We start from the raw sequence: 16665 nt of genomic DNA, 5'->3' as shown, positions 1-16665 counted from the left end.
ATAGTTGACAATTTATTGTCGAGATGGCGATGTTGTAGCGATGCAGTGTTACCACTACAGAAAATATATCGTATTGTATAATTTAGAGGTTGAGTCAAATCGGAAGTTGATCGCGTAATTGGTTTTTATTTCAGAGAAATAGGTCGTACATGTACGATCATGTCAGGATTATTGAAAAAGGTAACGTCTCTGTGTATAACATAATATAATTAGTAACTTGCTAAAATAATTGGATAATATCTCTTTCATTCTTGAAATGGTTCCGTCATTTCGTTCAAAACATAACCATACCGATAACGTAACGGTATGATTATAATAAACATCCCAAACCTTTTTTTCATGTTCTGTTCAATAATAATATCTTTTTATTCATAGTCAACAAACTTAACTGGACTCGCTGTATCTGTAAATCCTCGTGTGGAACTTCGTACATTGTATGACAGAATTTTACGACTCGTGAGTCAGTTGCCACAAGACTATATTTACAGGAAATCTGTCGAAAGTTTGGTTAAGGAAAGGAACGATATTATATTACAGGTTATTTCTCACTTAAGGATTCTTAAATACTAGATCAGATGAAAACGATATTTGGACGATATTTTTATTTCGAATCGAATTACCGATATAATATGTACATATCTGACGTTGCAGAATGAAAGCATTCCTGTTATAGAGGAAAAGATAAACCAGGGACAAGTCGAGGAACTAATAATTCAGGCGAAGAACGAACTGAACTTGGTACAGGATATGCTTGAGCGCAAGCCATGGGAAAAATTGATGGAAAATGCTCCTCCGCATCAGTGGACTTGGCCCCCTCACAAATAATTTTAATTACCTTTCAAATATTTGTACATAGTACTAAGCGAATAGCTTATCGGTTAATGTAATAGAATCATAGATTAAATTATACTTCCACGTAGCAACGCATTGTCAACGATCGTGTTTATTGTTGATAGCAAGTACGTATTCCCTAAAGCAAATAGTTGCTAATATTGACATGCGTAAAGACACGAGGTATTGAGATAAAGGATCGCAGAAGGAAGAAAATCGGATGATATATCACGATTCGAACATTTAGCGAAAAAAGGTGGCGAAATGTTGAACAGCTACGTTTAATTGTTGGAACTTTAGAAGAAACGTCACATGACACATTCATATAGAAGGAATACGTTGAAAGGAATGCGGCAAGGATGAGATAGGTAGGGGAAGGGACAATGCTATGCGTCACATGGTTAGGTGAAAAGGATGGAGAGATAGTAGGCAGGTTGGTAGATAGATGAAAGACGAGCGATGGTAGGAGAACGGTTTTAACCAGTGTTCACAGGGGTGGGGATTCGAGGGCCGCCGTCGCCGCCGCCACCGTCGCTCAGTTCCGATTTCGCGTCGCGTTCGAGGATAAGGACCGCGCGGATCGCACTCTCTTTTGAGTCGTCTTACCATCTAAACGCACCGTGCAGTTCGACGATTTCGCTCTTTGTTTTCTTCTTCTCCTTTTCTCTTCTTTCCTCCTTTCTCTTTTTCCTCTTTTCCCATTTTTGCAACTATTTTCCCTCCTCTCCCTCACTTTGATCCTTCTCTCATCCTTACTTTATATCTTGTTCTTCCTGCTGCCATACCTACTTTCTCATTCGCTTTCTCGTCAGCCGATTTTCGTTTATCCTTAATCGTTGCCTAATGCCACGCTTAATCTCGTGGCAGACGTTCGCATACCAAAAGTACGATTATAGTCTCGCGAATTCGACATTTGAAATTTAACTAGTCGTCGGGGAAATTGCGCGTGTGCCACAGCGTACGATAACAGTCGATCTCTAGGAAGAGAGAAGTCGTACCGCACGGAAATACTCGCGACAGTGAATAATATCGTACAATTCGACTTTTACGTGTTGTTTGCTGTTTATTCTACGCTACCGCTAACTATAATTAAGGCAAGTATATATGTACATGTAAATGTAATAACACTGAGAAAATGGTCGAGAAATGTGTATTTATCGCAATCGTAGGATCGATAAATTTTCAATTCTTATATTGACGAATAGGAGTGTATTGCTTCCAGTTTTTCGTACGATGACAGGATTTTAAAGAACAGGAGCCATGAAATTACTTCGAAATCGGTTAAAAAAATGAACGTTGTACGAATTTGCATCCTGACTGCTTAAGAATCGATGGCCTCCTTTCGAACGCAAAGACCTTTCGCGCGACGCGACGCAACAGAAATTTTAAAAGGCCGTGTATTCGAAATGGCCAAGAAACACGGTGGGAGCATCATTCAGGAGATAAATGTGCACGACAGATTCTAAGATGAGGAACAATACTCGTGGAAAAAACCGTGTCCCTGTTCCCGTTCACGAATACAATGCGTGTAATTTCGTTGATTGCCACGAAACGAAAGCGGTAGAGATATTAGCATCGGTCGAACAAACAGCGAAAACAATCTCGCGAGAGATTTGTCTTTGCTGATTTCTCGAACGATTCTCGAATCGCCGATCGTGGAAAGAATCCGTACGATCGCGGTCGGTTGTTGTCGCGAAAGATGGGAGAAATACGGAAAGAATAGGCAAAATCGGAAGAAGATTAACGCGCCGTGACGTTGCCCCGTTAGATGCTTCCCGCTCGATGTGCCTTACCGAGAGACCACTAGCTTTGTTTACTCTTTAACGATTCCTGCAACGCGACGTTTTCTCTTTCTCGTATCCGTTTTCCTCTTTTTTTTCAATCCATAACCGCGACGGAGCTTTTGGAAAAAAACGAAACACGAGGAATCATTAAATCATGAAGCTTAAATTTTTGTTCTGCGACGCAGGTGAGAGGGATTGCAAATGCGCGTTGGTCGTTTTTCGCGCTAGCCATTCTGGCTTGAATTTCCGCTTAGGTTACAGCTTAGACGCGATTAAAACGCGTGCAAGTCGAGTCAGAATATCGATCCGCTTCGCTGGGGACGTTTCGCCGCTTGATTTTTCCTTACCGATACACTTTATCAGGGTGTCACATGCAACAACAGTTCAGGTCCGGACGTGGTACTACATAAAGATAATGCGATACAGAGCTATCCAAGGTTAATCGACGGCGTTTTCTTGCGTGTTCTACGAACGAGAAAGCCGTGCGCTGAAACGGTCGATCGGCGCGTAGGAAAGTTTCGAAGAAGGAAATTTGGTTTGCGCGCGCCCTATATGATGTCAAGTTTGTTCGCGCAGTCGCAGCTGCATCGAATCGTAAGCAAGCGTATACTTGGCTACTTTGTGTATACGTCTATGGTAGCGCGTTAAGCGTAGTTTTCATTTGTTGCCCATTAACGAAGCTTTCGCTCGGTAGTTTCCAATTAACGAGACGGTATCTCACGAACAACGAATCTCGAGTCGTAAAGCGACGGTCGTATTACTCTCCTCGCTTCCTTGAGAAAAGCGGTTCACTTCTCGCACGGAGGACTGTCGGATCTTCCATCCTTTCTCTTCTAACACTCGTAGTTTCTTCAATGCGCGGATGATTACGGTTCGTTTCGCTTCGTTTCATTTCGCTTCCCATCCGTTTCGTTTCTTTCGATTCCGTTCGACTAGACGCACAGTTTCACACCGTCTTCTTTCCTCGATCAACATTGTTGGCAGGCTCATCGCTAATGGAGCCGTTCCTTTTTCTTCTTTCCTTTCTTCTCTTTCAACGAAGGATATATTTAAAAGAGCCGTGTCGGAATATCAAATAAAATCATTCGGATCTTGAACGCATCGCTGTTCCTTCTTTGCGCAAACACAGCTTTCACTTCTCGCTGGTTCTTGCCATTTGCCCTTCAGCGTCGAGGACGGCACAATCCTCGTTGAATTATCGCGGCTGGGTATGCCATTCTTCATCAGTCAGTGGATTATGGATTATGAGTAGCATTCGTAGTAACTCTATTTTCGTTAAAGTCGATATGTAGAATCTCGTTCGCGGACGACATCTGTTGGGGAAAGAAAAGTATGGCGAAATTTGACCGACTCCGCGTACATATTTGCTTTCGAGGAATCGTGGATCCGCGCAACGCGCGCAGGAAGTTTCGCAACGAACGCTTCATCTCACGAAAGAATCGCACGTATGGGCGGGCGCGCGATTGACCTGGATTTTCGATGCTAGTTTCCCGGTAATGCGACAGCAGTCAAAGTACCGCGCGCAGCAATAACAGAGAGAATCGTGGTTCGAATGAGGTCAGTAGTCGAAAGTTGACGAGAGAATAACGATAGGTAAGACGACGATTACGATGGCAATAGCGATGACAGCGCTGTGGTGATGGCCACAAGGGCAAACAGCGAGTTAAGTCGAAGCTAAGAAAGGCAAAAAGACAAAATAGACGTATATTGCTTATATATTATATACTTGTTAGTAGACTCGCGCTGCACGAGAAAGAAATGCTCGGAAAAAGTGGTGGTACGGGAGAGTGAGCGATCGAAGGGCCTCCCCGGGCGCCGAATATTCCGCGAACTCCGAACATCGAATCGGCCGCGTCGTTCCCTCCATTACCGATCGCATTTATCTCTGCTTCGTGTCCGAAATGTTCCGTGCTCTCTTTCATTCTCGCATCGATACTGCCCCTTCTCTCTCTCTCTTCCTTCTCTCTTTTATTAACCGGAATGTAACTATACATATACTTAGCTCTCTCTTTACCGGTACACATTGCTCGACGGCTGCCACCACCAACACCGTCATATAGATAACGCACACACGTAGTTCCCTCCCTTCTCTTTTCTCCGCCTTTCGCTCAATCGCTCTGCGAACCTTGCTACGTAGCTTTCCTTCCGCATACCAAAATTCCTGGGAAACGATGCTGAGAAAATAATTCCGAACGATGCCGCTTCTTTTTTTTCGCTTTTGCGGCGTTCTTTCTTTTCTGGTTTCGTTTGGCTCGTTCGTTCGATCGAATCTCCGATCCACCGAGATTTTACGCTCCTGCTAGCCAACACGCATGCGCACAGGTGCGGCGAACGGAATAGGTGCGGCACAGTGCACTTGTGCGACTCTGACTGACCCAGATGCCTCGCGAATAAAACCCATCCGTACTCGTTCTCGATATCCTGCCGTTCTCTTCTATCTTTCTCCGACTCCCGCACCCCGTCCTCTTCCTACCTTTTCTTGTCTCCTTCTGCCTGCAAACTTCCCACTAGGACCAAACCTCAGCCCTTCTCTCCTTTTCGTTTTAGCTCGCGCCCAGATCCAACAACCGCGGGATAATCGCTGTTTCCAAAAAGGAAGAGCTACGCGCTCGTACTCGTCGTTGCTGCCGTCGTCGTCGTTTGTCATTTGCGTTTGATGCGTCAAACGATCCGGTCGGGCATATGCTTTGTCTAGGCGATTTTTGCACGGGAACGCAACTCCGAACTAGAAACGTAGAACGAAAGACCAAATGGCAAGACCCACAACGATCGGGCAGTTAAACGATAACCGGTTATGCGTTTCGTTCGCTCTCCTTCCGTGGAACTCGCCTTCGTTCCTGGATAGTGTTCGGCGCTTTTGCTTTCCCTTCTCTTTGTCCTCTATATTTCTTTCCGTCGTTCGTCGTTTTTCTGATCGATCTCGTCTTACGACGCTAACGCCAGTGCTCGATAAGCGAGCGCGAAATGACGAAAACGGATGACGAGCAACGGTCGTTGTAAGAAATTTTGCCGCGAAACGACGGAAGAGGAAGTGGCACGTACGAGCAAATACGGAAATCGTACACGGTCTATTACGGTGCCGCGTAATACATACGGCATTCGAACCGTTACGAGAGAAATCGAGGCGAAGGTCCGACGCGCAACATCGGTCTAGAGCCTGGGATCATGCAACTATTCGGCCAACGACTCACGTCCCGTGAAGCGAGCCAACGATCCACGACTAATCGCCGCTCTGTACCCGCTGTACGGTAGACTTTGCCGTGTCAGAGTCGAAACGATCGCTTCTCTCCTTTTTTCCACTTGTCCTCCTGTCGTTTTTCCCCTTTTCTTCTTGCGCTTGTTCCGTTGCATTGATTCGGCTAGGAATAGGCCACCAGTGCAACACGACATCGACATCGATTCGTGTTTTGTCCTACCGCGACAACTGACGGCATTCTCCCGCCATTCTTCCCCTTCTCCGGACTGGTTTATCAACTTTCGGATTCCTTCCGCGGATTCTTCCGTTTACGTTCTCATCGATCGAATTTCGGTCATGAAACGCGTTCTCGACTTCGAAAGCAAAGAGAGAATGCGCAAGATGAGAACAGGCTGACAGTTATCGCTTGTCCGCTCTCACCGGATATACTGGATCGAACTTGTCCTGGAAAACTCTCTTTTTCACACGTGGACCGCGACCTCGATCCGATTTCATCTACGGCGTACTTCAATTTCTCTTTCTCTCTCTCTCTCTCTCTTGCTGTCTTTTTCTTCTTCACCTTCCATATATACATCGATGCAGGAACGCTCTCACCCGATTTTCCGATTACTACCGATCGGACTAATTGGGCTATTGGCGGCAATCGCTCCGGCGATAGACAAGCGACCAGCCGAAGGTCGAGGAAGCGTTACGGCAAAGATGACGACGACGAAGATGCCTCTCGGCACAGCTTTCTCCTCGCTTTTACGCAACAACGTCGGGAACGTTGCTCGAAAGATCGAATACTCGTTTAGGGGAAAAGCAGTAGGCGTGTAAATTTACTCGCCGTGATCGTATTTATCGTCGCGTCTATTCGAGCGTGGCGCGATTACTTGAGACCGAGCCAGTCGATTTTTCGAAGAAGACGAGCAACGCGCACGCAGTATATCCCGCCGGCCGTCGATTTATCGAGACTCCTGCACTAATTCGAACCCGTTAGGCAAAACCGTTACCGCTGGTATCGAGCACGGTTGGTCTTCTCTTCGGTTCGCTCAGTTCGTCTCCACGAACGAGAAGCATTTCGTTGGCTCGACCAACGTTGTGCCAAGTAGAACGAAATACGAATGGAAAGCAAGAAAGGCAGGGAAGGCAGACGAGGCAGAAGAAAGCGAGGATGATGAAATTACAAAGAATTTTAGGAAGCGCCGAATGCACGGACGATGGAGGATCGGTCGCGGTTCTCGTAGCTGCAGCGAGGACGCCGCAGGGTCGTCGAGATGGGCAACAATGGGAGCAGTTCTCGAGATCAGCAGGCTGCGTCCGTGTGTTCGAACGGGCTGACCGTGCCGGATGGAGCAAATCGGGGTTGGTCTCAGTCCTTCCCTCGGGAATTAACGAGACATCGGTCGCAGCCAACCGCTGCGCGCAAGGTCCTCCCCGAGCCACCGAATCAGAGGTTACGCGCCACCGACAACGGAAGTATCATACAGAACGGTGGAACGATCAGTGGTCGCAGAGCACCGACGTTCGCGTCATCTCGCGACCTCACCAAGGTGAAACTCGTCGTTAATTAGTAGAAAACGAACGCGACCTAGAAAATCATGCATCATTGCCTTGACCGTCTTTCTGTTGCAGCGTACCAACGATCCTTCGTTTCGGGAGAGAAGCGGTTCCGCATCGAACCTCGTCCAACCCTGTTCCAGAAGGATCGATCGGCACTGCTGTCGCTATCGAGCCGATTCGAGTCGGCCAGATGCGAACACCAGTGCCGGTAATCTGAAGAAGTTTGGCAGCGAGCCTGATCTTCGTTGTTCTCCAGAACATCTGGTCTATCCTCCGACCCCGGGCCGCTCCGATTTATCGAGCAACTCGATCGACAGGCAAGAGACAATTCCGCCATCATCCAGCTGTTACCGCTATGGCAAGGAATCCAAAGAACGACTCGAAAGCGCATACAAACCTAGGAAAAAGTACAAAGCTCCTGCTCCGCCGGCATCTCCCGCCTCTCCTACTCTCCATGGAGACTCCTCGCGAGATGTCGACTCCCGTTTCTATCCGCACGCGCATTTCCATTCCCATCCTCATTCTCATGCTCATCAATTCGAACACCATCACCATCGTTCTCAAGTTCAACCGCCTCCACGAAGATCCCGCCTGTTTAAAACTCGCGCCGAATCGAAGAAAGCCCAAATCACCTGGCAGCTGTCACCGTCGTCCGACTGTGATCGCGAACGATCCCGACCCACGCAACGAGACGCGCCCAACCATTGGAACGGCGCTTCTCGTCCTTCTCGGTCGACGCAGCATTCCGACAACGACGAGGTCGTTGCGGATGCAGTGCCTGTTAACCGGCACGATCGCGATCGCCCGAACGTCGACGAACATCGCCACCATCGTTCCAGGCTGTCCGATCACGGAAAGAACACGCTTCAAAGAAGCATCAGTAGCCCAGAGTTTCAGGCGGAGTTGATTCGAGTGGCTAAGAGAGTCCGCGACAAGTTAGATTCCAACGGAACTGCGTTCGATGAATCCACGCATGATCGTCGGGGCGACCGTTTCGACACGGAAACGGTCGGCCTTGCCGATCAACGATCGAGTCGTCGACGTAACGAGATCGAAGATGTGCGAGAGAATCGCGACGACGGTAAGGAGCGGGATCAACGCGGTCGATCCTCGGATTCAGCCAACGTTATCGAAACGGGCAATCGCGAAACAGAAGGAGGCGTCGACCGCGATGCGATCGCTAAATCGAATCGACGTCGTCGAACCTACGAAAGTCCGGCATCGAGGGATCGGCCAGCGAACGACGCGGTTGACGTTGTCAATAGTTCCAAGTCGACCGAAGGGCGACCGTGGCAACATCAGCAGCAAAATTCGGATCCTGGCAGCAGACGAGACGATGACCGTCGGTCGAAGATCGTTTCGGCGAAACAACCGCCCGATCAAAAGTGGCCAGACGTCGCGATAGCCGAGAAATCCGAAGCGCGATCGCTAGGCAACGAGTACGTGGGAGAAACGGGCAACTCCGCCCCGAACGAACGATCGGAGGATCGAGAACACAATCAATCGTAAGTTGCTTTTCGCGACTCGTTTACGGTTCCAATCGTCGATGGTTTCCTCTTTCGATAACGTACGCGATAACTTACACCTGTCTTCGTTGCCTGTTAGATTTGCCTCGACGACGCCAAAGACCTTTTACTTCGGCATGAACGAGGGTTCGGCTGCAGAGTCTCGAGCCCACCAGGACCAGGATATCGAGGGAAAGTTCGAGTCCGAGGTCAAGTTTCTGCATCGCGATCAAGCAGACGGCCGACCTTCCTTCGTCACGGATACGACTGATGACATGGACGATAATGTGAGTCGTCGATCGCTCGATCTGCTCTTTTTCTTCTCGTTCGTTTCACGAACCGATCGGCGAAACATTTTCAGGAAAGAAACGTGGTGGAAAATATCTCGCTGAAGCTGCGTCCCACCTTGCCGAAGAAGCAGTTGGAAATTCCGCGATTTTCGCCATCTGCTGCGTGGAGATTGCTTTCGACATTGGAAACACCGGGCCCGAGTATGAGCACCGCCAGCGAAGAAATCCCGGTTCGTAGCCGTAACGTTTTTGTTCGTTGATCGATCCTCACCTTCCCCGTTTCGATCCGGTTCGATTCCGGTTGAAACCGCGAATGTCGTCGGGCGTTCGTTTCTCTTTTAGGTGCTGTTCGAGGAGCGAATAGAGCGGCTCTCGAGGCCACCACCACCTTTCCCGCTGTCTTTGGGACCCCGCAGTTGGCACGACAAGTCCGGGGACTCCGGGATATCCGGGGATGCCGGTGCCGGCAACGAAGACTCGTTCGACGTTAGTACGATCAACAGGATGAAAACGACCGTGACGAGGCCGACTTGGACGCCGCAACAGGATTTGGGAGAGGAGTCGAGCAGCGACGCCGGCGTCGATTCGCCGCCGCCTTTATCCACTCCGTTGAAATATCATTCTCCGCGAGCGCACGTCTTCTCCCTTTCCTTACCCAGAGACGAAGCCAGGACGACGACGTGTCTCTACGCTCCGGAAACCAAGGCCAGGGAGGCATCTGCGTTCAATTCGCTTCAGAAGCTGAAGAGATCGGTTTCGGGAGCTTTCGGTATAGGCTCGCACGAACATCAGAGAAAATGTACTCGCGACGTTCTCGACGATAACTGGTTGTTATCGACCAGCGCGCCAACCTCGTTGCAGCACAATCGCGGCCGCATCGAAGCGGCGCGTATTTCGCCCTCGATTTGGCAGCCGTTTCCGTATCGAGATCGCGTCGCTCGACGCGTTCAACGGTCGCGCGATAGCGACGATGACGATAACGACGACGACGTCGATGACGAAGACGAAGACAACAACGACGGCGATAATGGCATTGATGATGATTTGACAGAAGACGTCGACGACGAACGAGACTCGCGAATCAATCAGGCGATGGACCGCGATGCTAAAGTCAAAGAAAATGATTTTCCAGTTATCCTGAAGCCTCCGTCTTTTTCGTATCTTATGCCTGGCGGTCACGTTATGTATCTACCGGAGACTAACGAAACGGAACATCGAGCGCAGCATTTAAGGAGTAGAAAAATCGGTTCTACCGATTACACGGAAACCAGCACGATCAATCGCGAGCAAAATAGCGAGGAACAAGGTGAATGTCAGGCTGAAATCGCGTCATTTCGATTAAACGCGTACAAGAATGCCGATCGAAACAGCAACATCGACGTGGACAACGACGATAACAAGGAAGACCGAGTCGAGGAGGCGCACGAGCGCGAGGAAGAGGATGAAGAGGAGGAGGAAATAGAAGAAGATGACGACAACGAGTACGAGGACGAAGACGAGGACAAGGTCGGCAACGTATCGAAACAACGATGTAAAAGATTGAAAAGTCGCATTGACGGCAACGATTGCAGAGGTCTTAACGAGCTTTCGACTTGTCCCGAACCACGCGAGAACGTCAGTCAGCCGAAGCAAAGGAGAACGTTCTTGTCTTCTGCGAACGACGACCAAGAAACGCGGACCTCCAACTTCGACGCGATCGGAGAATCGAAACCGCAAAGGAAGAATAATTCGAGAAGCAGAAGGTTTACTTTTCAGTCGACGGTTAGACAGATAGAAAGACGTCGATTGGCCGAGAAGCTATCGAGGGAAGCCGAGGCGAAAGAACGGCAAAGAAAGGGCGAACTCGAAGCGATGCGCAAAGTGGAGGAAGAGTTTCAACGAAAACGCGCGAAAGAAAAAGCGAGTATCAGACAACAGTTGCGTCTTTTCAAAGAAATGGAAGAGAATTTCAAGTAAGTATGTACCCGACTCTGGGCTGAAAACGACGAGTCAACATGCCTTGCATACGCAACTATACATACCTATCGTGCTACAACTCGATATCTCGAGATCGTTCGTTGTTGCAGTAGCCTGCCGACCCCCGACTGGGATGGTTCGCAGTTGTCTCGTGCCGATCCGGACGGCGCTCCTTCCTCCACCGCATCCTCTCCTACTTCGTTGCCAACTGGGAACTCGTCCACGATAGCACCTGGCAAACGTTCTATCGGTGACTCGGATTCGACTAAACAACTTCGTGCCGAGCGAAAAGACTATCGACCAAAGTATTACGATTGGTCACCGGATACCTGTAATCATTTAGACAATCACAGACAAACAACTGTTCATCCAAAGATAGTTTGCGACATTCCGAAAAGTTCGCACGTTTTCGTCGACGCTAACGTCCAACCTGGCAAGCCACCAATTGCGTCCAATTCTACTCCAAAGTCGGACAATTATAGGTAAGCCTGATTTGTTGAAACAATATACCTTTCTTCCTCTCTCTCTCTCTCTCTCTCCTTCCCTCTCCTTCTGTTTCATTCGAGACGTTACGTTTCTCTCGTAGGAAAGATTTCGCGCACGGCACCGTGGCAACTAAAACCTCTTTCGCGAGTAGCGACAGCGAACTGTCCCAATCGAACACGAGGCCGCATTCCAGGCAAAACAGAATCAAGAGCAAACCCCATCGACCTAGGTAGGTTCGAGCATACGGAATCTCGATTTGCTGGTGAACCGAAAGCTTAGAAAATAAAAACGCTTTCTTCGCCGTTTGCGTCCAATCGCGTTGGTATCGATCTTTTATATGGACTCTGTAGCATACGGTACCTAGACGGTACCTATGCTTACGATTCTTAACGGGACGCTGTTTCGTTCGTGTTCCATTCACGATCGTTGATCGTTTCGTGGAATTTTTAAGCTGGGCATGATATAGAAATAATCCTAACGCCTCTAGTCATCTAACAACGCTTCATTAGAGCTAAGTTAATATCGTGCATGAATCCGCGACAGCAGAGTCTAGCGAATCGACGACTCGTTTCGAAGAAAGAGCGTTCGAACGATCGATCGATATACATGTATTTTTTCGAATTCTACTGTACCGCGTTAAACAACGGCCAAACGAGTCGATTCGCAACCCGAAACCAGAAAAACTCTTAACCGAAGACACGAATCGTCGAATCGCTCGAATTTTTTCGTCAAACGCCAAGAGCGAGACAGTTGGAACGAAGACAAACAGCGAACGAACGTTGAGAGCAGGTCCGGTAGTCCAGTACGAAGCGTGGCCGCAGCAACCGCATCCGAGGAAGATTTGTCGCTGCTGGTAGAATCAACGAGACATCCAAGGAATCCTACCCACGATTTTATACTAACCGGAGTGCAACCGTTTTCGAAGCGAAAAACATACAAGCCGATTTCCTTCAATCCTCGTCCACCTCCGCCCATTCCGAGCTAATCTCCCGTTTTTTAACCAACATTTTTCCTGACAGTATCGAGAATATGTTGCGAAACATATCATTTTCTACGTTTACTACGATTCTATATATATTGTTATTATGTATATAACGCGGTGTATATATGTAATATATAATCGAATAAAATATTATCTTGTTTTTACAACGTGCTTTCCGATTTCGAATGTTGCGGCGGTTACAATCGAGTTTAGTCGAACTCGTCGCGCATGCGCAGAAAACTAATCGCAACTACAACCGATAGAATCATACCTCGTTCTGTCTGTTGCTCAAATCCGTTTATATTTCCTACTATGATGGATTATTCTGATGAAACAGGACGATCCAACGACATTGACTCGTCGACGTCGAATCGTCGACATATACTCAACTGTCTGTCCAGCGTAGGATCTAAAACTATTCGTAAGTCGACACCGTCGAGCGCACTCATGTATGTACTGATTTATATTATCGTATTTTCCTATTCTTTACACGTTCTCTCATATTTTTCTAATCTCTATCTAAAGACGTAGCGAATTCGAATCTTTGATATCGGATAGCAGCGACGAAGAAGAAAAAGCAACGATCGACCAGCTGGAGAAAGCAACGCGATCGAAAACCGGTAAAGACACAGCCGATCCCCCTCCGGCTGACACAGCCATTTTCGAAGACACGGACGAGGCACGTCTCACTGAAATTTCTATTCTACCTTCTCTTCCTTTTTCGAAAATGTCGTATCAAACAAACCGTCTTGTCTTCCGTCTTTCTTTCCTTAGATAATTTTATCGATGATTTGGAACAACAGTCATCTTGGCGCCGCTTACTATAACATCGTTACGTCCGAACTATTCATTTTGGAAGACACGATGGACGACGTTGAACGTTTCGACGTAACGAATGCTCTGTATAGGCAATGTTTGCCGCGTTACGTGATTACGAACGCTGCTGCACCCGCTGCTTTTACCAATGCTATAAAAAAGATATTGACGACGGAAGCATCGAACGAGGAAACGAATTCGTTCGATTCGCGAAGTACCGTGTGTAACGCCGTGTTGAAAGTAACCTGCAAAAAGGAGCATAACTACGAACGGTGTTCTCACAGGGTGAGATGTCTTCGACTCGACTCGGAGCCGAAGAACGTCAATAACGTGGACAGACTGACCTTTTTGAATACTATACTCAATTTTAAATGTTGCGCTATGATACACGCGTTGGGTTCGCTTTTGTTGTTCATTGACAAACACTGGAACAACATCGCGTTGGATCCATCCGGAAAACCGTCCTTCGTATCGCTTAATTACCTCAACCTGTAAGTCGAAATCACTTTCCTTCCATTCTCCCATCATCCGCAATTTTTTCCATTCTATTCGGTTTTATATTTTTGCCGGACAAGCCGAGATTTGGTCATAATGGACGAAGACACTTACAAGGCGCTGAATATCGTCCAAGCCAGGGATCACCCAAGCCTTTTTAAATTTGGCAAGACAAGTACAACGATGAAAGGAATCAGTTTATTCTCGTTACTGAATCGTTATTGCCATTCCAGACCGGGAGTTCAATTCCTGTGGTAACTTCTAGTTTATCTACTGTTAGTTGTGTATGTCCGCGGGAGACACCTAGTTGTCCTATTGTTTTTGTTTGTATCTGTAACCACAGGAAGACGCTACACCATCCGACGCGAAACATCGCCGTATTAGAGCAACGATTAAACGCTGTCGAATTTTTTCTGAATTCGAAGAACCATAGCGTTGTCGAGAATTTATCGTCTTGCTTAAGGCACGTATATCGTTTGACCAACACCGTGCTTGCCTGTTGTTCCGGACCGCAAGCCAAGCCATCCAATTGGTATAAATTGCACAAGGTTCGATTCTTTGTTCCTATTCCTTTAGTTGCTGAATCCAGTTATAAACGATATACGAACGATCCTTGGGCCTTGCTCGTTCAGTCAAACGGTTTCATTTGCCTTTTCAGACCATTTCGCACGTAATTTGTATCGCGGACATATGCGAAGAATACGCGGAACGAATAGAACTGTTTAGGCAAATAGCCGAAAGTATCACAAGCGAGATGCAATACGTTAAGTACTTTATCGAATACATAGTGGATTTTGGCGAGAGCAGACGCGAAGGCAAGCTCGTGGTTAAACCGAATGTCGACCCCTTGCTGGACGAACGTGCGTGCAAGATTTATCTTGATTGTTCCTACGAATTGTCAATCGTAATCGTAATCGGAGCCTCTTGATTCACAGTGAATCATGTGCGACGTACTTTGCCTGAACTGCTTACGCAAATGGGAGAGAAAGATATGCGAGAGCATCTTCCATCTTCCGTCACCGGTTGTAACATGCTATATTTGCCAAACATTGGCTACGTTTTAGCGATAAACGAGTGGAATCCGACTCCGCCGACGGAAGATGCTACTTACCCTGGTTTGGAATTCAAATTCAGCATTAATCAGGTGCATTATTACAAAAGTGCTTCGGCGAAAGGTCGGTGTTTCATTGTTTCGCTTTTACGAACCAAGCTTTTACACTTGTTTGTTCTTATTCGGCTGGTTTATTCTAGAATTAGACGAGACCGTGGGTGACATCATATTGAAAATAGCTGTTCGGCAGAATCATATCGTACAAAAGTTAATACGATACATAAAGAAACACACAGGAACAATTTTACGCACGATTCAACTGTGCGCCGAATTGGACATGTAAGTACCCGTAATCGCAACCAAAGGTCGTACAAACAATTCGATGGTTAACACGCACTGCTCGATCGTTATAGTTTATTGGTGTTTTACAAAGTGGCGCGCGATTATAACTATGTCAGACCAAACGTGACCGAGTCAAAGATCATAAATGTGGTCGAAGGACGGCATCCGCTAATGGAATGCGCGACGACGTTCGTGCCAAACGACATACGTTCGGGGGAAGGTGCGAGTTTAATCAAAGTTTTAACAGGGCCAAATTCTTGCGGCAAAAGCGTATACCTAAAACAGATTGGACTCGTAGTGTTCATGGCTCATATAGGTTGTTACGTTCCTGCAAGAACCGCGACGATAGGAACGATATCTCGTGTTCTGACTCAAATGTCGAACACAGAAAGCATCGGACTGAACGCGAGTTCGTTTCTACAGAATCTTCGGCAGGTAGGCAAGCGGTGTACGTTTGCCTGGACCGAATCGAAAAAACGAGTTTACATTTCAGATAAACGTGGCTCTACGCGCATCTACATCAGATTCGATCGTAATATCGGACGAATTAGACAGAGGAACGTCCGAAATTAGCGGATTGTCGCTGGTTGCGGCCGTACTGAACACGTTCGCCGAAAGAGGTTCGGACTGTCCTCACGTGTTTGCCGCGACGCACGCGTATAACGTACTTGCGTTACTGCCTCAAACTCCTGTAATCGAGACTCAGGTGAGAGAAAACATCTTTGTCGATAGTTTGTACTTGTGTACCCTTTCTCTTCCCTTTCCTCCTCTCTCCCTTTCCATTTTTTCCTTTCTTTGGAATATAGACGTTCGAATGCGTGATCGACCAAGATGAATCACTGGCTTTTCTCTACCGTCTGATCAACGGTAGCACAAAGCGCAGTTTCGCGCATTACGTAGCGAGAATCGCGGAACTGGAAGAAGACGTTGTTAAGCGAGGATTGTTGGTAATTAAGCATGATTAACTTAACGATTGTTTGGTAGGATACGAATCATTTAGTAATATACTTATAATTCGATCAATCGCAGGTATTCCAGAAGATAAAACAACACGATTTACCATCGAGTATTCATTGTCGTATCGATAGGTAAAATAGTTCCTACGCGCAGCATCGTAAAATATGTAACTATCGAGAGTGTTTGATTTTAGAATGAAACGTATCGTCGATCGATTCAAAGGGGACAACGATTTAGATTTGGAGGAACTAAAAACATTAGTGCGGCAAGCTGTGTTTCCGAAATAATCGCAGGCACCTCGATTCGAATAAAGTAGTCGTCTGCTACGAAGTCCAATCGTTACAGTGACAAATAAATAAAACATCTTTGTATTTTATACGTAAACGAATGAAAATAAAACGAGTTGAATTTCGAGATAAAATTAAGATATCT

The 16665-nt window shown here is 47.2% G+C and overlaps 3 protein-coding genes across 9 annotated transcripts; all 3 read left to right on the top strand.

Annotated features, from left to right (window-relative positions):
- The first annotated feature begins 14 nt into the window (after positions 1-14).
- LOC126921837 (NADH dehydrogenase [ubiquinone] 1 alpha subcomplex subunit 5) lies at positions 15-919 on the top strand. The gene is made up of 3 exons (XM_050733752.1): positions 15-180; positions 376-537; positions 652-919. Exons 1-3 carry the CDS (start codon positions 160-162, stop codon positions 823-825), a joined length of 357 nt encoding a protein of 118 aa, XP_050589709.1. The 5' UTR covers positions 15-159; the 3' UTR covers positions 826-919.
- Positions 920-1067: 148 nt separating this feature from the next.
- LOC126921816 (uncharacterized) lies at positions 1068-12743 on the top strand. 3 transcript variants are annotated; one of them, XM_050733693.1, is made up of 9 exons: positions 1068-1929; positions 6994-7343; positions 7426-8858; positions 8959-9145; positions 9220-9378; positions 9491-11100; positions 11215-11586; positions 11691-11819; positions 12380-12743. In XM_050733693.1, exons 2-9 carry the CDS (start codon positions 7068-7070, stop codon positions 12573-12575), a joined length of 4362 nt encoding a protein of 1453 aa, XP_050589650.1. In that variant the 5' UTR covers positions 1068-1929; positions 6994-7067; the 3' UTR covers positions 12576-12743. The 3 variants fall into 3 exon arrangements, with proteins under 3 accessions (XP_050589650.1, XP_050589651.1, XP_050589649.1); XM_050733694.1 differs by having other exon boundaries at positions 1068-4172; positions 6990-7343; positions 11218-11586; XM_050733692.1 differs by having other exon boundaries at positions 1068-4172; positions 6990-7343.
- Positions 12744-12849: 106 nt separating this feature from the next.
- On the top strand, positions 12850-16654 carry LOC126921821 (mutS protein homolog 5-like). Of its 5 annotated transcripts, XR_007712573.1 has the most exons (11): positions 12850-13021; positions 13098-13879; positions 13964-14137; positions 14227-14431; positions 14542-14743; positions 14819-15058; positions 15135-15273; positions 15348-15711; positions 15770-16223; positions 16306-16364; positions 16427-16654. XR_007712573.1 is itself a non-coding variant. In XM_050733713.1 (10 exons), exons 2-10 carry the CDS (start codon positions 13359-13361, stop codon positions 16547-16549), a joined length of 2181 nt encoding a protein of 726 aa, XP_050589670.1. In that variant the 5' UTR covers positions 12850-13021; positions 13098-13358; the 3' UTR covers positions 16550-16654. The 5 variants fall into 5 exon arrangements, 2 of the variants coding, with proteins under 2 accessions (XP_050589670.1, XP_050589668.1); XR_007712572.1 differs by having other exon boundaries at positions 16306-16654; XR_007712574.1 differs by having other exon boundaries at positions 15770-16364.
- The last annotated feature ends 11 nt before the right edge of the window (positions 16655-16665 follow it).

Source organism: Bombus affinis, chromosome 11 (assembly GCF_024516045.1).
Source record: "Bombus affinis isolate iyBomAffi1 chromosome 11, iyBomAffi1.2, whole genome shotgun sequence".
Taxonomy (NCBI): Eukaryota; Metazoa; Arthropoda; class Insecta; order Hymenoptera; family Apidae; genus Bombus; species Bombus affinis.
This window is presented reverse-complemented; position numbering and strand designations above follow the sequence as displayed.